Source organism: Mobula hypostoma, chromosome 24, assembly GCF_963921235.1.
Source record: "Mobula hypostoma chromosome 24, sMobHyp1.1, whole genome shotgun sequence".
Lineage (NCBI taxonomy): Eukaryota > Metazoa > Chordata > Chondrichthyes > Myliobatiformes > Myliobatidae > Mobula > Mobula hypostoma.
Window position 1 is genome coordinate 42,007,671 of NC_086120.1, and position 20,043 is coordinate 42,027,713.

General features: G+C 41.3%; 1 protein-coding gene across 4 annotated transcripts in view; it reads left to right on the top strand.

Moving 5' to 3' along the window:
- Positions 1-20,043, top strand: part of LOC134337415 (protein strawberry notch homolog 2-like) — a 186,344-nt gene that overhangs the window by 71,625 nt on the left and 94,676 nt on the right. For 3 of the 4 annotated variants that reach the window (XM_063032390.1, XM_063032393.1, XM_063032391.1), the window contains exon 4: positions 4,208-4,337. In XM_063032390.1, the coding sequence (XP_062888460.1) occupies positions 4,208-4,337 (130 nt within the window). Of the gene's footprint in view, positions 1-4,207; positions 4,338-9,156; positions 9,530-20,043 lie in introns of those variants that run through there. The other variant, XM_063032394.1, reaches the window with a different exon arrangement.

The window sequence follows — 20,043 nt, forward strand, 5'->3', positions numbered from 1 at the left end:
ATGCCACAAACTTGCCGATGCACCACCCTGGAAGCACCCGACCACAGCCGACTCTTGAGTCCGTCCGAAAACTTCGAGCCTCCGACCAGCTCTCCGACACCAAACACCGAGCACTGAGTGCCATCTCTGCCGAGCGCTTCAACCCTGGCCCCGGCCGCGAAGCAACAGGCAAAGCTGAAGATTCGGGGCCTTCCCCTCCGGAGATTCTCGATCGCATAGTAGCAGCGGCAGCAAAGCGGGCATTTCAGAAGTTTCTCCACCCTTGCCCCCTATATTGTCCATTTCCTCTCTGTACAGCCCTTTGGTTTCTTTATCTCTTTCTTTCCAGTTACCAGCTCTACCTTTAATGCAATGATTATGCTCTTGATAAACAACATCTTTCTTCACCTTCCTGCCCATCCTTTACTTTTCTCTCTTGTTAAAGACAACCCTTAACACCCACAATAGCAATTTTTTTTTGTTGCTGTCTTCAATTGTTCTTCCCTTGCTGTAGCATATTACCCTCATGAAATGACCTTTGCACCTTTAGGGATTTATATCTGTAAAATTTTTTAATGTCACTCTGTTCCTTCACTTCGTTGGAAACAAGTCCAAACCTGTGGAAATTTCTTCCAGGAACCTACAGATCTTTGTTAAATGTTGTGCAAAATCTTTGTTAAAGCTGTTTACATTTAACAGCTACCTCTCCATGAAGCGTTAACTTTACTTGTATGTGGTACTCAAACTTGAGCATCTTACATTCTCTAGAAACTACAGTTCTGCAATGTTGCTGTAATTGTCAATTTTCAGAATGAGACTGCTATGTTAATGCCAGATTGCCACTTTAGTGCCAGTGGATTTTGAGGTGATTTACTGTTTTGGTCTAGTCTCAATCAAGAATTCATTAGACCAGTGATTTTTCAAACTGTATTTCAAATGGCCCACTTTTTCAACCAAGTGACCTAATAATAATAGGTTCTCCAATCTACAGGCTAAAGATTAATGTTATTTGTCATAGTCATAGTCATACTTTATTGATCCCGAGGGAAATTGATTTTCGTTACAGTTTCCCCAACCAAGAATAGAGTATAAATATAGCAATATAAAACCATAAATAAATAAATAATGTCTTATCTACATTGAAACATGTGTGGTGCGTGGCTAAGTGGTTAAGGTGTCGGACTAGCGATCTGAAGGTCGCGAGTTTGAGCCCCAGCCGAGGCAGCATGTGTGTCCTTGAGCAAGGCACTTAACCACACACTGCTCCAGTCCACCCAGCTGAAAATGGGTACCAGCAAAATGCTGGGGGTTAACCTCGCGACAGACTGGCATCCTATCCGAGGGGAAGTCTCGTACTCTCAGTCGCTTCACACCACAGAAACTGACATAAGCCCTGGCCTGATGGGCCTATAAGGCTCGGGACAGACTTTAACTTTAACATGAAACATACCGTGACCTAGGTTGTTTGAGTCAAATCAAGTCAGTGAGGATTGTGTTAGGCAGATTATCAGAGCAGAGGTGAGGGGCTGGAGGGGGGAGAGATGTGGAGGTTAGGGTGAGGGGTAGGGCCTGGGGATGTAGGTGAAGGGCTGGAGAGGAGATAGTTGTGGGCGTTAGGGTTAGATTTATGGGTAGGGTTGGTAGGTGGAGGTAAGGGGCTATTGGAGAGAGGGGTTGGGTTAGGCGATGGAGGTGAGGGCCAGGAAGGGACCTGGTGATGAAATTTTTTGCTTGGTCTGCATTGGGAATGGTTTACCTGGAGCACCATAAAGCTGTATATCTAGCGGCAGGATTTTGTGGGTGCCACTTGAATTAGTCTGCATTTGTAGTCAGGGATGTACGAGTGTGTACATGAGTTCAGAGAGGACGTACTTTCCCTGGCTTGTGTAGTTTTCTGTGGTCTATTTAGTATTAGGGTGCATGGGAGAAGGTTTGTTTTCTCAGGCCTAGTTATTTGGCCACACTTCCGGTGCCAACGTAGCATGCCCAATCCCAACTATATGTCTTTGGAATATAGGAGAAAACCAGAGCACCTGGAGGAAAGCCATGAGGACTGAGGGGAACGTACAGGCTCCTTACAAACAGCACCAGGATTGAACCCTGATCGCTGCCATTGTAAGACAATTAGGCTGACCATTGGGCTACTGTGTCACTCTTTTTACCCAAATATGGCTAGCATTTATTTAAACAAGGCAAAATGGTGACCCATTTTTAACAGCACACACAAAAAATGCTGGTGAACGCAGCAGGCCAAGCAGCATCTGTAGAAAGAAGTACAGTCGATGTTTTGGGCCGGGACCCTTCGTCAGGACTAACTGAAAGAAGAGACAGTACGAGATTTGAAAGTGGGAGGGGGAGGGGGGATCCAAAATGATAGGAGAAGACAGGAGGGGAGGGGTGGATCTAAGAGCTGGAAAGTTGATTGGCAAAAGGGATACCAGGCTGGAGAAGGGAGAGGATCATGGGACGGGAAGCCTGGGGAGAAAGAAAAGGCTGGGGGGTGGGGAGCCTGGAGGGTGGAGAGCAGGCAGTAAGGAGTTATAGTGAGAGGGACAGAGGGAGGAAAAAGGGGGGGGGAGAATTAAAAAAAATAAAAAATATATAACTAAATAAGGGATGGGGTGGGAAGGGGAGGAGGGGCATTAACGGAAGTTAGAGAAGTCAATATTCATGCCATCAGGTTGGAGGCTACCCAGATGGAATATAAGGTGTTGTCCCTCCAACCTGAGTGCGGCTTCATCTTGACAGTAGAGGAGGCCGTGGATAGACATATTAGAATGGGAATGAGATGTGGAATTAAAATATGTGGCCATTGGGAGATCCTGCTTTCTCTGGTGGACAGAGTGTAGGTGTTCAGCGAAATGGTCTCCCAGCCTGTGTCAGCTCACTATAACTCCTTACTGCCTGCTCTCCACCCTCTGGGCTCCTCCCCTCCCCCCTTTTTTTTCCCCAGGCTTCCCATCCCATGATCCTCTCCCTTCTCCAGCCTGGTATCCCTTTGCCAATCAACTTTCCAGCTCTTAGATCCACCCCTCCCCTCCTGTCTTCTCCTATCATTTTGGATCCCTCCTCCCCCTCCCACTTTCAAATCTCGTACTACCTCTTCTTTCATTTAGTCCTGACGAAGGGTCCCGGCCTGAAACGTCGACTGTACTTCTTCCTATAGATGCTGCTTGGCCTGCTGCGTTCACCAGCATTTTTTGTGTGTGCTGCTTGAATTTCCAGCATCTGCAGATTTCCTCGTGTCTACCCATTTTTAACAACTCAGCCAAGCATTTCTGCCTCCACTTTGCATTAGATTCTCCCATTAGCTGCTACTAGAAAATCATTGTTCTGTCAGAAGTATTATAGAGTCACTTCAGGTCACTTTCATGTGAATGAAAGTACTTATTTTTCATTAAATCGGTATTAAGAACTTGATTTTGTTTGGGCAGGCCACCAGGCACTTAGATAATTGCACCTTTGCATAATTACCTGTATAAAGATGCTTCCATCCTTTGAAATCAAAGGAAAAAGGCCTGTTCATACCTGCTGATGGGGAATCCATGGTTTAGGTGAAATAAAGGCATATTGGAAGCGTTGCTGTTGAATAGCATCTTCAGAATAGATGCAGTGGAGAAAGAAACTCTGGGAATACAGCGTTCTTGCAGGTAGCAGCTTGGGAGGATGTACCATCAAGTAGTTGGGGGTGTGTGTTAGTGTGTCGGTAGACACCGGTTGAAAAACTATTCCAGATATGGAGAAAGAACACCAGTAAGAGAAAGGAATATACAGAGGTAGGTGATGTGTAGGAAAGAGCCGGGTATAAATAGTCAATAAAGATGGTGAAACTTTCTAGTTCAACAAGGACACACAAAGTTGCCATCAATTTTGTCAATCGATAAAGTGATGAAATAGAGGTCAGGAGTAGCATTGAAGGCATAGTTTGGATCTGTGTTATTCTCATAACTGCACCCTACTGCTGGATTCACAGGAGATGAAGTCTGTTTTGTCATTTAACTCTCTTCCCTGCACACTGTCACATACTTTCCCATTTGTTTTCCTGCTCCTTCTCTCCTTTTCCCTATATAAAATTTGGTTTTATTCTAACTTTTCCTGATTTTGATTAAAAATGATGATAATTTTTTTTCTCCAGCATTTATATTTTAATTTCAGATTTGCAGCATCTGCAGCATTTTGTTTTTTGATCGATTATATGGTTTTAAAATATTTTGTTTTGTCATTGCAGGCAGTTAATTAGTTCATCAAATGAAGCATATTCAGATGCCTTTTCCATTAATGGTCAAAACTATGAAGATCCAAGTTTGGAACCGTTAAATATGTGTATGTTCCAAACTAGAAATGGTGAACAAATGCAGGTGTGTAATCTTTTCCACATATATCTGTATTTCTGATAAAAGGACCCAGAGAATGGTGGGCATTTGGAATAATTTAGGCATTTGCACTATCATATTTTTGAATGATTTAAAAATGGCACAGAAGTTAACTGATGAGTAGAAGTTACGTTAACAGCATGGGAACCTGAATGTCTTGAATTAGTCCTTGCTTGAAAAGTTGTGGAATTGAATTCAATAAATAATTTGTTCAATAGAATCTGGAAATTAATCATTGTTTTCAGTTATAAACATTTATCTGTTTATCTAGCATGTTCATTCCCTCCTATTGTGGACGCAGTGAGGCTCCGCTCTCATGCTATGTGTCTAACTTAATTGAAGAGTAAAATCTGCATTTGCTGGAGACGTTAAATTTTAAAAAATGCTAAAATGTGCTCAGCAAGTCAGATAGCATCTGTGGAGAGAAAGAGCGTTAAATGGAGTTGACCTTTTAGGTTGATGAACTTTTCCCAGAACTAAGTAAAGTTGGAAGGCATGTTTAAAGTAGTCATAAAGTTGTGTTGATGTAGCCATGAATGACAGCATTTTTTTTTTCTGTGCTCTACCCCCAAATCACTGTTGCATCAGTATGACCGAACAAGAACAGTTTTGGATGTGAAGTTTTCCTAGTTAATGAGTTGTTGCTTAAAAGAAAATAAATGAAAGACAGAAGAACTTTATGTACTGCAATTCAAGACATTCTAAAGAGCGTTCAATACAATGCAGGAAATATGAAATACAGTCATTGCTACACTGAGAAAATTCTTCCACTTTCTGAGGAGATTGAGGCATGAAAAGCTCCCCAAGCTCATTCTAACAGTTTTTTACAGGAGTATTATTGTTAGTATGTAAGTGAAAAGGCATCAGACCACATGACCCTACACAGGGTAGTTAAAAACCACCAAGAGATCTCCACCAGGGTCTCCCTCCTTCCTGTCTGTGACATTTACTGGGAGTGTTGTATAAAAGAGGCCTGAAGCATTGTTGAGGATCAAATATAATCTATTTGACCTACTACTGTCGGGAAGGAGGTACAGGAGCATTTAGTTCCTCTGGATAGAGATGCAGGAAAGGGAAGTGGAAATCTTCTTCTCAATCATTCTGAGTGGCTCATGGAAACCTGTGTCTGCTGTTTCAGTAGCTACTGTAATGCTTTTATTTTGACATACTTAAATATACTACTATCGCATATTCAGAGGATGTACTTGAGGACAAGGGCTTCCATTCTTTGCTGTGGCCGATGATGCACCTTCAAAGTCTGACTGCTTTTGAGTGATACAGCTATAATGGGTGTGCAACCACAAGATACATCAGCAAGTTGGTATTGAAATGTTGTGACCGCCATAAGGGCTGCTTGAAGTATTGCCTCCATGTAGAACTGATGGATCATTGTGTACATTACATCTTCCATAACATGGAGGCGTAGAAGATAAATATCAACAAGAGTCTATATCTGATCAAACTGGAAGCCTCAGAAAAGAATGGACCAGAAAATAACATTCGGTAGTCCAAGATTCAAGGTATCTTTAGCCTTGTGTGTCCCTGAAATGTATACAGTATTTCTATTTTTAATCTTGCATTTTTTAAACTTAAAATAATTAAACAAAATTTTGTCAAAGCCATGCTAACAAAGCAGACAAAAAAGTACCTGAGAAGGAGAAAACGCTTGACATTTCATCCTTGTGAGAGACAAGGGTTTCCTTCTACAAGTGATATCGGTTGGCCTCGTTCATGAGAAGAGAAGGGAAAAAGTTATCAAAATCAGGTTTATCCTGTGTGCTATGTTAGAATACAGACCTAACTGACATCCTGCAGTTCGTTTGGCTGAGGGTTAAGGATACAAGTGAAAATCAACTTGCCCCCACTGAGAGCTCCAACTTCATCTCTCAATCTCTCGGTTTTGCATGCATGGTGCTGATCAGTAATTATGAAGTGAATTGCTGCAGAAGTATAAACAGTATAAAGATCTTCCATCAGATTCTCCAAATATGTACTGAAAGTATTGAAACAGTGAAGCTGCATATTTGATGAGAGTGTTGAAAGATCTTAACTTCTGCTGTTACGTTTTTTTTACCTCCACAAATGCTACTGACCTGCTCTCCAGCATTTTCTGCATTTACTTAGATTTTGTGCAGCCACAGTGTTTTGCATTTTTCTCTTCTCTCATAGGATGTGAGCATTGTTGATAAGGCCAGTATTCAGTGTACGTCCTCTAATTAGCCTTGAAGCAGTGATAAGCTACTTTATCAAGTAATGGGATGATACGTGATAAATGGGCGGGCTAGCAAAATGAGGTTTTTCCCATTGAGTGTTGTCTTGGACGTTCTATATTATAGAGGGTGGAGTTTGTAAGGGGTCTCTGAACAAAATTTGCCAAGTTTTAGCAGTATATTTTGTAGATGATCATCGAGAAGCCACGGTGATCCAGTGTGAAAAGAGAGAAAATGCTGGTTATTGTGTGGGGTGCCAGATGGAAGCTACTGTGCTCACCCTGCCAAGTGGAGTAAATTCCATTATCATTCCTGATTTGTGCCCTCTAGAGGGTGGGAAAATTTAGGAATGAGTCCTTCACTCCAGGATACCCAGCCCTGGTTGCTCTTTTATTTATCCAGTTAAATTTCTGCCCAGTGCTGATTACTGCCATCCCAACCGCCACACCCAGCGTTGTTGATGGTAGGAAAACCAGTAATTCTAATTTTGTTAAATATCAAGGGGTATTTTGCCAGGATAGTGATAGCCTGCCACAGAAATGTTACTTGCCACTAATCAGCTAAAGGCTGCTTACTGTTTGCATGTCGATATTCGTTCATAATGTGGAGCATTCAAATGAAAATGCATACTCTACAATTTACTGCCAATGATTTCATGATGGAACTTAAGGTCACTCATGAGGCTACTGACGATAGATGGGTAAAGAAAGCTATCTAGTTCCCCTCTCAACAGAGTCTTGGGCCTGAAGTGATCAGCCTACAATAACCACAGCAGCCATGGTGGTTAGGACAGTGCTTTACACTACAGGTGACCTGGGGTCAATTCCTGCCGCTACCTGCCAGGAGTTTGTTTGTTCTCCGTGTGACCCCATGCGTTTCCTCAGGGTGCTCCTGGTTCTTCCCACAGTCCAAAGACATGGGCTGATAGGTCATTGTAAATTGTCCTGTGATTTGGCTAGGGTTAAATTGGGGGACTGCTGGGTAGCGTGGCTCAAAGGGCTGGAAGGATCTACTCTGCAATGTATATCAATAAATAAACTACATCATATCAATAAATGTTTGGTAATCGGTTTATTATAGATGCATGTATCAACACCCAGCAAAAGGCTTTTCTTTGCGTGCCATCCAGATGAAACAATCCATAAATCTGGTTACTACAAAATGGGAAAAAAAGTGTTACAGTTGCAGAGAAAGTGCAGTGCAGGTAGACGAATGCAATGCAAGGGCCTCAAGGATAGATTAAGAGATGGAGAGTTCTTTATAGTATAAGAGTAATCTTATAATAGCAGGATAGAAAATGTCCTTCATCCTGGATACATATTCTCAAGCTTTTGTATCTTCTGCCTGACAGAAGAGGATAAGAAAATGTGACTGCGGTGAGAGAGGGCTTTGATTATGTTGGCTGCTTTCCCAAGGCAGTGGGAAGTAGAGAGGGGAGGCTGTTTCTCATGATGGACTGTGCATACAATTCACTGCAGTTTGTTCATGGTCTTGTGCAGGCAGAATAGTTGCCATACCAAGCTGTGACGCATGTGGATGGGATATTTTCTGTGGTGATAAATTGGTTTATTGTTGTCACATGTACCGAGCCACAGTGAAAACCTTCTTTCATACCATCTGTCTTATCAGTAGGTTGAGGTCGTTCAAGGGAAACAATAACACAATGCAATATAAAGTGTTACAGTGACAGACAAAGGGCAGTGCAGGCAGTCAATAAGTTGCAAGAACAAAGAGGTAGATTGCTAGGCCAGGAATCTACCGTGTTGTGCTAGGTGACAGTTCAACAGTAAAAATCTATAAATATTAGAGTGCCATCAAGGATATGATAAATTTTCTTGGCCTTCTGAGGAATTAAAGGCTATGGTGTGTGTTCTTGAAGTATTTAATTTGTGCTTTCTTGCAATGTTCTCCCTCACTGAGGTCAGTGGAAGCAATTGAGAACAGTGTGTAACTGCTGGCGAGGATTACAGAAACACATCATGGAAATCTGTTGAGCCTTCAGGCTATTGAGTCCTAACTGACCATCAATTACCCACTCACACTAATCCTACATTTTATTTGGTATACTGTTTGTTTTATAGAGTTGCCGGAAGTTAGCAAACTTAATGTCACCTCTTCTGTTCAAGGGACCAAAACTGCCCTGTATGTTATTTCATACATTAAATTTAATTACAGTAGGAACCAGTAGTTAAAAATTGTTGAGTTGTCTTTTATCTATTGGTATAACAAGTAGTTTTAGCAAGATAATCATAACTGGGATTATGAATCCAGCTAAATAACTGTCTATGAAATGTTATAACATTAAGGATTCTGTATACTGCATAAAAATCACAAAATAAATTGAGATTTTGTTTATTTTACCTCTGAATTTATTCAGTTCTTCATTGATTTATAAAATTTTAACTTGATTTTAATTTGAAGTATCTATTTGAATTGGCATTTAAACAATTCAATTTTTTCCTGTATTAATCTTTGGAACAAAAAATGATTTGAGTAGAAACATTCAGTCATTATAGTGATATTGGCAGAATGATAGGTTTACAGTATACAGTAAATGCCTAAAGATCTTGCGAGCAATGTTACAGCATTTTTAATATTTTCCATTTGACCCTTTAATTTGTAATAGATTATACCAATTTGTTTAGCGTTGCAGTGGTTAAACTGGGAAGTTTACTGTAAATTACACTGACTTGACGGTAAGGGTGCTTACCAAATGTGCATCATTTCCTGTAAATACTCTCTTCCTTAAAGCACATCTTTAGTCAGACTGATGACTAACCTTTGGTCAGATATGCAAATATGGTAACCATGAAAAGGAGGAGCCTCCCAGCATGCTTATTGTTTTCTCTTTAATATGCCTGTTTGTATTCTGTATTTAAAGATTTCTGAGCATTGCTTGGAATGGATTATATGTCCAAACAGCCTTTGTATAAAAAAATAGAAGCAGCCTGGAGAATTTTCAACAAGGTAACATTCACTTTCTGACTGTTTAATCTTGGTGAGCTGCTGTATCAGGTTATTTGCTGGGGCTCACGACGTGGCAATTTCAACTAGAACCGTTTCAAATGAAGCTATTTTCTAATTACACCTGTGTTGTTGAAAATGGTTACAAAGAGAATATTTGTACTTGTTTTAACTAAATTTAAAACAATAGTATTTTCAGCAGCAGAGACATATAGTCTATGAAATTTGTTTCTGTTGTTAAATGCTATTAAAGTCGGAAGATTTGACACTATTTAAATAAATGGGTGAATTCTTGCACTGAAATGTTTTGACAATATGAAAACTTGTTGACACAGGTTTAAAAAGAATGTTTAAGTTCTACGTTGCAGAAAGAATGGCAGTACTAAATTTAACCATTGAATTAAGAACTTGGGTCTTCATAATCTTTCTTCTATAAACTATCCATTTGAAAAAATACCTCTGAATCAATTCTCTCATATGTAATGATTTTTGTACATTCTAAAACATTCCAACTTCATTGTAGGAACAATGAAATATTAGTCATCTACTTTGAACTGGGAGGATGTCAGCAGCATAGCATTTATCTGATAGCCTTTGGTCAGTTTTGAAACAAATGGCAAAAATCATGCTAGTGGAGGCATGGGGAAGGTTGCGTACCAAACCTAGTTAAAAGTGCAACAATTTAGAGTTGTATTTATTTCAGTTCTCTTGTGGGAATGTATGGTGATATTGAAAATAAGAATTTAACAGTGTGGCTTAAACTTTTGAAGTTGAAAGGGGGATTTTTTGGCTTCTCATATGGTTGCTATGCACTGCCATAATGTTGTGAATAGAAAGTACTTTATTTTGTTACCTCAAGATCGCAGTCTTTTAATTGCCTGCGCACTCAGTTTTTCAAGGTGCTGCGGTTGTCTGTGAGATCTACAATGGAGATTTTTCTGTGGTATCCATGCTGTCTGCCTCCCTCCTTCCCGGAGGGTGGAATTTGTTGGCTTACAATGTCAGTAGCCATAGGGAAAGGAGACCGCTTAAAATTTGACAAGGGAATTACGAGCCCAGCTGTATTCTGCTAGTTGGGCGAGTTAGATGCTTCAGTACTTGGGTGTGGCATAAACAGTAATCTGGATCAGAGAGTTCTGGGGAATCTATGAAAGAAGAGACCATAACAACATGTGGTGCATGGTGTCTGGGAAGAGCCTCTGGAATTGTTCCAGCTTTCAGTATCTGCCCTGCTTCCTTTGCCTCCTAGTGATGTGTGCCAGAGGCCACTTACAGCTATCTGGCACAGCACTCAACTTCCACTTCTAACCCTGTGCAAAAATTTCAGATATGGTCACAGGGAAAGCCTTGGCCATGGGGGCGGAAGTTCTCTTTCAACAGGACAACAACCCAAAGCGCACTGCCAGAGCAACCGATGAAGAAAATTGATGTCCTTGAGTAGCCCAGTCAGAGTCCTAACCTTAACCTAGTTGAACACACTGGCAAGGCCTCAAGATTGTTGTCCACTGTCGCTCTCCAAATAACTTGGCACAACTTGAGCAATTTTGCAAGGAAGAATGGACACATCTTGCTCCATTAAATTATGCAAAGTTAACAGAGACTTATCCAAAGAGATTACTGGCTGTAGTAGCTGCGAGAGGTGGTTCAATTAAGTGCTGAGCAAAGATGGGTAAATGCTTTTGAACTGTTGACATTTCAGTTCTTGAACTTTTAGTTTTTTATGCTTTACAATTTTCCCTGTTTTGGGGCTTTCCTGTGAAAAAAGAGCCTGTAATTCACAAATAAAATTTCTCAGTTAAATTGGTGAAAATCTCTGGTTTTACTACTCGTTTATGTGAACAAAGGGTTTGGGACTGAATACTTTCACAAGGCACTGTACACGTGAGATGCCACAATCAGAACTTCAAAATGAGCATCAACCTAAGGAAATGTTTTTCCATTCCAGACTTTAAATCTAAGGGTTGCCATACTTGTAGACGTAATTTCCCCATATAAGTTGGTGGATTTATTTTAAGTGCATACTGAATATTCTGCAAACTCATTTGCAGTGTTAGCCTCTTGCCAGGTAATGAGAATCAGAATCAGGTTTATTATCACTGACATATATAATGAAATGTGCTGTTTTGCAGCAGCAGTAAAGTGCAATACATAAAAAAAACTTACTCTAGTAAGTTACAATAAATATATCTTTTAAAAAGCAAGTGGTGCTAACAAAGAGCAAGTTATTAAGTAGTGTTCATGGGCCATTCAGAAAACTGAGGTCAGAGGGTGAGGATCCTTAATGATGGATGCTGCCTGCTTGAGACATTGCCTTTTGAAGATGTCCTCAATGGTGGAGAGAGTAGTGCCCATGATAGAGCTGGCTGAATTTGCAGTCCTCTTGGCACCTTTTTCCAGCCGTATGCATTGCATCACCATCTGGTATGGGGGTGCCGGCTAGTGAGAATGCTCTCCGAGGTACATTGTTCCCGCGGTTCATGATAAGTATCAAAGTATAAAGCATGGCCATACTAAGAATGAGATTTTTGTTTAAGGGAAAAAATACTTTCCACTGATCAGAGAATACTAACTGGAAATTTGATATAGGAATTTTAATTTACAGAAGGTTTTAATTCTACAGCATCTGATTTTGGTGATATCAATGGGTCAATTAGAACATACAACAGTACAGCATAGGAATAGGCTCTTTGGCCCATAATGTTCTGCTGAAACATTAAGCGGATGACGCTTAATTAAACAATCCCTTCTGTCTGCACAGGGTTCATTTCCCACTATTCTCTGCATATTCTTTTAAGAGCCTCTTAAACACCTCTATCATATCTGTCTTCACCACCTCCTCTGGCAGTGCATTCTAGACACCCAGCACTCTGTTAAAAAAAAAATACCCTGCACCTGTCCTTTGAACTCCCCCCTCCCACCTTAAATGGATGTCCCTTCAGCGTTGGACATTTCTACCTTGGGAAAAAGATACTGTATCTGCGCCTATCATTTTATAAATTTCCCTCAAGTCTCCTCTCCGCCTCCGCTATTAGAGAAAGCAACTCAGTTGTCCAATTGACAAAACAATTTAAAATTATCAGTAAGTGAATGGAGAAAATATAAGTACAATGTTGTAGGATGTCAAAGTAATTTAAACCAAAGGATGGACTATGACAGCCAAGCAGTGGACTGAGCTTCATATTGTTCTAGCAGTGACCTAGCACTAAAGCTAGGGCTGAATGGTGTCCTTCTGCAGATTAAGTTGTTGTGTGAAATATGATATTTTTCATAGTCATAGTCAATGTCATGTGACTTGGGTTTCCAACCCAAGGTTCTTTGGAAGTCAAGAATGCGGCATAAAACTTGCTGCTTGCGATCGTTTATTAAACTTTACAAGGACAAAGAAGATGAAGGAAGACTCACAACATGCTGGAGGAACTCAGCAGGTCGGGCAGCATCCATAGAAACTAACAGTCAACGTTTCAGGCCGGAACCCTTCGTCAGGACTGAAGAGGAAAGGAGCAGAGGCCGTATAAAGAAGGTGGGAAGGCTGCATCCGGTGCTCCCGGTGCAGCCTCCTCTACATCGGTGAAACCCGACGCAGATTGGGGGACCGCTTCGCTGAGCACCTCTGCTCCGTCCGCCACAACAGGATCTCCCAGTTGCCACCCACTTCAACTCTGCTTCACATTTCCATTCGGATATGTCCATACATGGCCTCCTCTACTGCCGTGATGAGGCTAAACTCAGGTTGGAGGAGCAACACCTCATATACCATCTAGGTAGTCTCCAGCCCCTTGGTATAAACATAGAATTCTCCAACTTCCGGTAATTCCCTCCCCCTCCCTTCCCCTATTCCTATTTCACTCTGCCCCCTCCCCCAGATGCCTATCGCCTCCCTCATGGTTCCGCCTCCTTCTACTACCCATTGTATTTTCCCCTATTCCTTCTTCACCTTTCCTGCCTATCACCTCCCTGCTTCCCCTCCCCCACCCCTTTATCTTTCCCCTTACCCTACCAGCCTTCTCCTTCCCACCCTCCCCCCACCTTCTTTATAGGGCCTCTTCCCCTTCCCTCTTCAGTCCTGACGAAGGGTTCTGGCCCGAAACATTGACTCATCGTTTCCACGGATGCTGCCCGACCTGCTGAGTTCCTCCAACGTGTTGTGAGTGTTGCTTTGACCCCAGCATCTGCAGAGTATTTTGTGTTTAAGATGAAGGAAGAAGCGTGAGGAAGGTGGGGGGAAACAAAGGTGTGACATTCTATACTAGACGACTGATAACAGTAAATTGCATTCAAATTCCATTGCTTGAATGAACCAATAAGATAGCCCCCCCTATTCAAGTAATGAAATAACCGCCCCAGAAACTAAGAAAGTTTCACATATGATATAAAGGCAAACTACCAAAAACAATTACATGTCTGAAGGTAATTATATAAAAAATAAGAACAAGCATAAGGAAGTTTAATTATAAAGAAAACAACAATTATACAGACCAATCCAACCAATAGGAACAGAGAATGTGTGCGACACACTCGTTTTGAGCTTTGCAGATGTTAGTGACATTAAAAGAAAAAGAAGCAATGGCTGCCTGGTTTTTTGCCTCACAGATTTTAAGCACTTTTACCTGCTTAGAAATTGTCAAGTTATTGGGAAAGCTTGTAAAATCATATTTCAGTATCTTTAAGGATCAATTTCCTTTATCCAGTATGAATACACTTTTACACCAGTAACTTCTCCAATTTCAAGGAAAGGTGCAAGGAAAATTTGGTAAATAGTTTTGATATCATGTAATTACCTAGGTGGGGAAAATGTGAGTTAATTGTGCAAGTAGCATCTAAACCTTCTACCTCGCCCTCATTTCAAACCCCGCCTGTATTTTAAAAGATACGGTTTTAACATGCAGAGGAGGAAATCTCTATTATGGAATCGTTCACAGTTCAAATGTTATGGTTGCCTGAATCAGCAAGTGTGGAGTAAATAATGTACAACACTTCTGATGCACCATATTCATTATTCCTTAAATTAATAAAATAGGGCATGTTTGAAAATATTGAGTGACTTCTATTTGGAGACTTGTGGTATAGGGTTGTCACAAGGACATCTATAAAAATATTGCAAAATATTTGGTCTTCTCTATGTATTGGGAAATCATTACTGGCAGTCGTGCGCTTGGTAATGCAGTGAGGCACTTCCACAGGCTGGGAACACAGAATTGTTAGCTGTCTATTTACACATTTAGACATTTTTTATTACTCAAGGAATAATTCAGTTACTTTTACTGTGTACTTAATATGGCACTTTTAAATATTTATATATTTTTCTATTTTAAACAAAATGATTAAATATCCAGTGCTCTCTGTAATGATTCAAAAAAATCCCTTTAAAAAGAATGAATAACTTCTACTAAGCAATTATTTTATGTTATTTTGTCAGATTATCTATTCTTGGTTCTGTTGAATCCCTAACAGCACACACCTTTCCTTAAGTAGTTGCTAACATTGTAATCACAAATCACATTTTTTACATACCATCATTCCTAAGCAAAGATTTAAAGAAAACACAAATATAAATTCCTGACTATTTTACTGCCAAACTGTTTTGAGAAGGGGAGGCCTATTTCATTGAATTTGTGATGTTTGGAAATGTGATCAGGTTGAGAGTGACGGTATCAGAGCATAACTTAAAAAAAAAATAAAATATTTGTCTAAATGCCTTATTGCAGCCTCCTTTGAGATTTCCATCAGGCTACAGTACCATGAGTCAATTATATACCAAGTATCTACCAATCCTTTTGTCGTGCAGTCAGGACGCCAGGATAGCATAGTGGTGCTATTGCAGCTTGGGGCATTGCAGAGCTCAGAGATCAATTCTGTACCGTCTGTAAAGAGTTTGTATGTTCTCTTGGTGACTGTGTGGGTTTCCTCAGGGTGCTGTGGTTTCCTCCTACGGTAGGTTATTTGGTCATTGTAAATGGTCCTGTGATTAGGCTAGTGTAAGTAGTAGGATTGCTGGAAAGTGTGACTCTTTAGGTCAAAAGGGCCTGTTCTAAAGTCTAAGGTAAACTTAATATCAAAGTATGTGCAGTACTGTGCAAAAGTCTTAGACACATATATATAGCTAAGGTGCCTAAGGCTGTTGAACAGTGCTGTATTAATTTTATGTATTACACTGTACTGCGGCAGCAAAAGAAACACACTTCATGACAGGTGAGTGATGATAAACCTGATTTTGATATGGGTCTCTTGTGGACTGAGAGTGGGAATGGGGCGGGGAGAGGGGAATCATGGTTGGGTAAAAGGGGAAGGAGTGGGAAGCAGCAGAAGGGCATTCTGTAATGATCAGTAAACCAGTTGTTTGGAATCAAATGATCTTGTCTGGTGTCCCCAGGGGAGCTTGGTTGTGTTTGCACCTACTCCACCACCCACTGCTGACACTCCTTCTTTGCCAGCTGTCCTGCATCCGTCCCGCGGCTTTCCACCCTCGCCATTCCCAACATTGTTTGATCCCACCAGATTTACAAACTCCCTCTCTACTCCACATTGACAAATACAGTACGGTCCAAAAGTCTTAGGCACTCCGGCTGTATGTATGTATGCTCAGGTTTTTTGCACAGTATTGAATATGTGATCATTCATGAGATTCATTTTCTTGATGGGCGTACTCAAATCCAGTAACCATAAACTAAATCAAATCAAGTTTAATTATCATTCACCCATACGTAGATACAGCTGAATGAGACAGTATTCCTCTGGGGCCAAGGTGCAAAACATTCAAAATAGCAAGCAAAGAAGCAGATTCAATGAAAAAACATGTATATAGACCAAGACCCTGAGCGACAATGTCTGGTAATCAATGGTACAGTCCCCCGGCAGTGTGCAGATGCACACAGTCCAGCCTGTCATTCCACCACTTGAATATGGGAGGGCAGCACTGATGGGAAAGACCAGCTCCCAGCCGAGCGTGGATGCCATGCTGTAATACTTTCACATCTTTTCAGCTGGTCTGCAGCAGTAGGCAATTCTGAGGCCTGAGGCCCAGTCCTCACTACAACCAGGGCTACACAGCTTACCTTGTCGCCTATCATGCCACCAGACAAAGGTAACAGGCCTGTGGCAATTTACATCATCACTATCCAACAGAGTCTTGTGATCACAAGTGAGTCAGTAGAATCAATGAAAGACCGCACCAGCTGGGCATGTAACCAGTGTGCAAGAAACAACAAAATGCAAATATAAAATGAAAGAAATAAGCAATAAATATCAAGGAGATAAGAGTCTTTGAGAGTAAGTCCATAAGTTGTGAGAACAACCCTCCTATTTACAACTGTATCTCTCAAATTTTTTTTTAATTACTGTTTTGTTGTTATAATCTATTTGAAATTAGGTATGGTTGAAAAGCAGGCCATTCAATTCCACTTTTCTATGTCACTAGTTATATTCCATTCAAGCCTTCCCCCTCCTTTTCTCAAGATCTGTTTACATAACCCTCTAATTCTTTTTTCTTCATGTCTACCCAGCCTTGTAAATATTGTCTCACTCACTCCATTGCCTTGGTATCCATTAAGTGTACTATATGTAATGCCCTAATTAAGATTTCTGGAGCTATGATGTGAGGTATTGTTATTTTAGCAGTTTTCTGCAAAAGCAATGTGTTTGTTTTGACTTCAGTTAAAGGTAAGGAGGCATTTTGTCCAACTTAGCAATGTTGTGTCAGTCAATTGAGTTTGCCTTGGTGCTTGTTGTAACTTTCTGCCCAGTTGGGTGCGATGGAAAATTCGAGGGAGCTGAGTGGGATCAGATTTCTGAAGGATGGTAGTCTGGTTTGGGGCCTGTTGGCAGAAGCTGCAGAGCGGAGCACAAGGGAAGATGCCCGCAGAATGTTGCTCGAAGGATAGACCACGTTGTAAGAAGTGTTTTGTGCAGACAAATGGTTCAAAGGAGGAAGTGCCAATACTCCTGACTTAACCAGTTCATTCAAAATATCCTTTGAGGGAAGTTCGAACTGTGGCTGGTGTGTTTCATGCAGAATGTGGGTTCAGCGCATGAGTAATCAAAATGAAGCACCCAACTACTTCAGAAACAAGCTCCAGCATTTATGTGCATACCTAGACTGGTTTAACTGTAATGGGCCTTTTATTGTTATTTTTCTGTTAACTATTAAAGTTGAAGAATTGGTAAATATACTACCCTTTGTAATTTTATGCTGGTTTAGGATCTGTCATTTTCTGGTGAGCGATAACTGTGTATGAGCAGCATTCACCACAATCAATGTTCCTTAACCGGAACATCCCAACTTTTCTGTTTGGTTGAACCCAAATCATACCAACCCTAGACATGTATTACTTGTCGGTGGCCTTATCACCGCTAAGCCACATGGCTGTTATCTGAGCTAGCTAATGAGGCAACTTTATATACAAGCCCTGGTGACAGATTTGCACGTATATTTCACCTTATTCCTTTTTTATGCTAGCACGTTCCATATTCCCACTGCTCTTCGGTGAAAGAAGCTTATGAGCTCTCTGTTGGATTTCTTGGGTTTTATCAATATTGATGGCCTCTTATTACACTCTTCCCCAGTTGGGGAAAGGTTCTCTCCATCGAGCTTTTCACTATGCAGATAACTTGGAGTTAATGTAGCTGAACAAAAAGAAGAGGGAGATCAATAGGTTTTCAAATATGAAAGGATGATGGGGTGATTGCAGAAGTAAAAGATCATTCAAACTCCTTTTGAGTAGTAGAGCTGGCACAATGTGTTTTAAGAAAGAGAGGGTAGTTCAGGTAACCATAGGAGCAGCCGGAGCAGGCCCACAGCCTCAGCACCGCGGAGATGGGAGTAAATGTCATGGAAGAGCAAGCAAAATCGACCTGACCTCGCCTCTGGTCCTGAAACCCTGCCCTTTCAGTCTATAGGTTGGCGTTTAAATTGTCCAAACACTGGGTCATTCCCTGCATGAGGACCCGGGCCCACTGCAATGATACACTCCAGGCCTGGACCCTGCCACCATGTTCTGGCCTGTACTCAACCTTTCCAAATCAGCCTGGCACTTATATTGATCCAATCTTGCTGGTTTAGGTGGACAAACTCCAAAACTCCTCCTGACTCCTCTCCAATTTGCTTGCTCCAACTCCATCTCTGACTACAATTCCATCTCGAACATGCCTCGACCTCACTCCGACTACTTCTCCTTGAACATGCCATGCTCCACCTTTGCGTCTCCCGCACGTCTCGACCCTCAAGTCAGCCTCACCTTTGCTTTGCTCTTCGTTGTTTGCAATGATAGTTTACCACAATTTACCACAGGAAGTGTTAATAATAAAGTACTTGGTCATGTTTCTTGCTTTTTGAACCACCAGTAAGCTGTCATCCAACTTCAGTAGCGCAATTTTAAATTGACCAAACAGTGGCAGGCGTGGTGGCACTTGCTTCATGATTAACTTGACAATCATAACGTTGCACTCACATGAATGTACTGAAGTTCTTTGAGAAATTGGTCGTGGCTAGAATTAATTCCAACCTGAGCAAGGAGCTGAATCCTCTGCAATTTGACTACCTCCACAACAGGCCTATAGTGTTCATCATCTTACTGGCTCTCCACTTGGCTTTAGAGCACCTGGACAACAGCAATATATATTACAGGTTGCTGTTTCTTGATTATAGCCTGACTTTCAACACCATCATCCCCTCACCACCGAGTGATAAGGTCAAAACGGGTCTCTGTACCTCTCTTTGCAACTGAATCCTTGACGACCACATAGTCAGCACTGATAGGAAGTAGCATCTCCTTGCTGGTTATCAATACAGGCACATCTCAAGGATAAATGCTTACTCTCACTGTTGTACTCTCACTACACTCATGACTATGTGGCTATCTCAGATGGCAACAGGGAGGCATACTGGAGTGAGATAGGTTGGCTGGCTGAGAGGTGATGCAACAACAACCTTGCACACGACATCAGCAAGACCAAGAATTGATCGTGGACTTGAAAAATCAGGGAAACATTGCCTTGCGATTCATTTTTTGCACTATTATTTATTTATTTATTGTAATAGTGATTTTTATGTCTTGCACTGTACGACTGCCAGTAGACAACAAGCTTCATGGCCTGTTTCTGGTTTAAGACAGTGCTGGTAAAACAGTACTGACTTACCGGCAGCAAACAAAACTACGTACTACTTTATTAATCACACCTTTTCTGGAAAACAATCACTGTGATCAATAGCCTGTAGCTTCCCTTTTGGATCTGATCTTTTGATCCGCCTGTGTGACCTTTGAGACTCCACCATTTTTGCGGTGTCTCAAAGACGCAGGACAGTTGCAGCATGGTATGGATGGACTGAGTCGAGGTGGTGGGGCCCAGGTTCAGGAGCAAGGAACAAACCAATGTATGGCCATTATTGGAGCGAAACTGTTCCTAAAGTGTTGAGTATGGGTCTTCATGCTCCGTACCCACCTCTCTGATGGTAGTAATGAGGAGTGGGCATGTCCTGGATGGTGGGTCAATGATGGAGGCTGCTTTCTTGAGGCATCACCTCT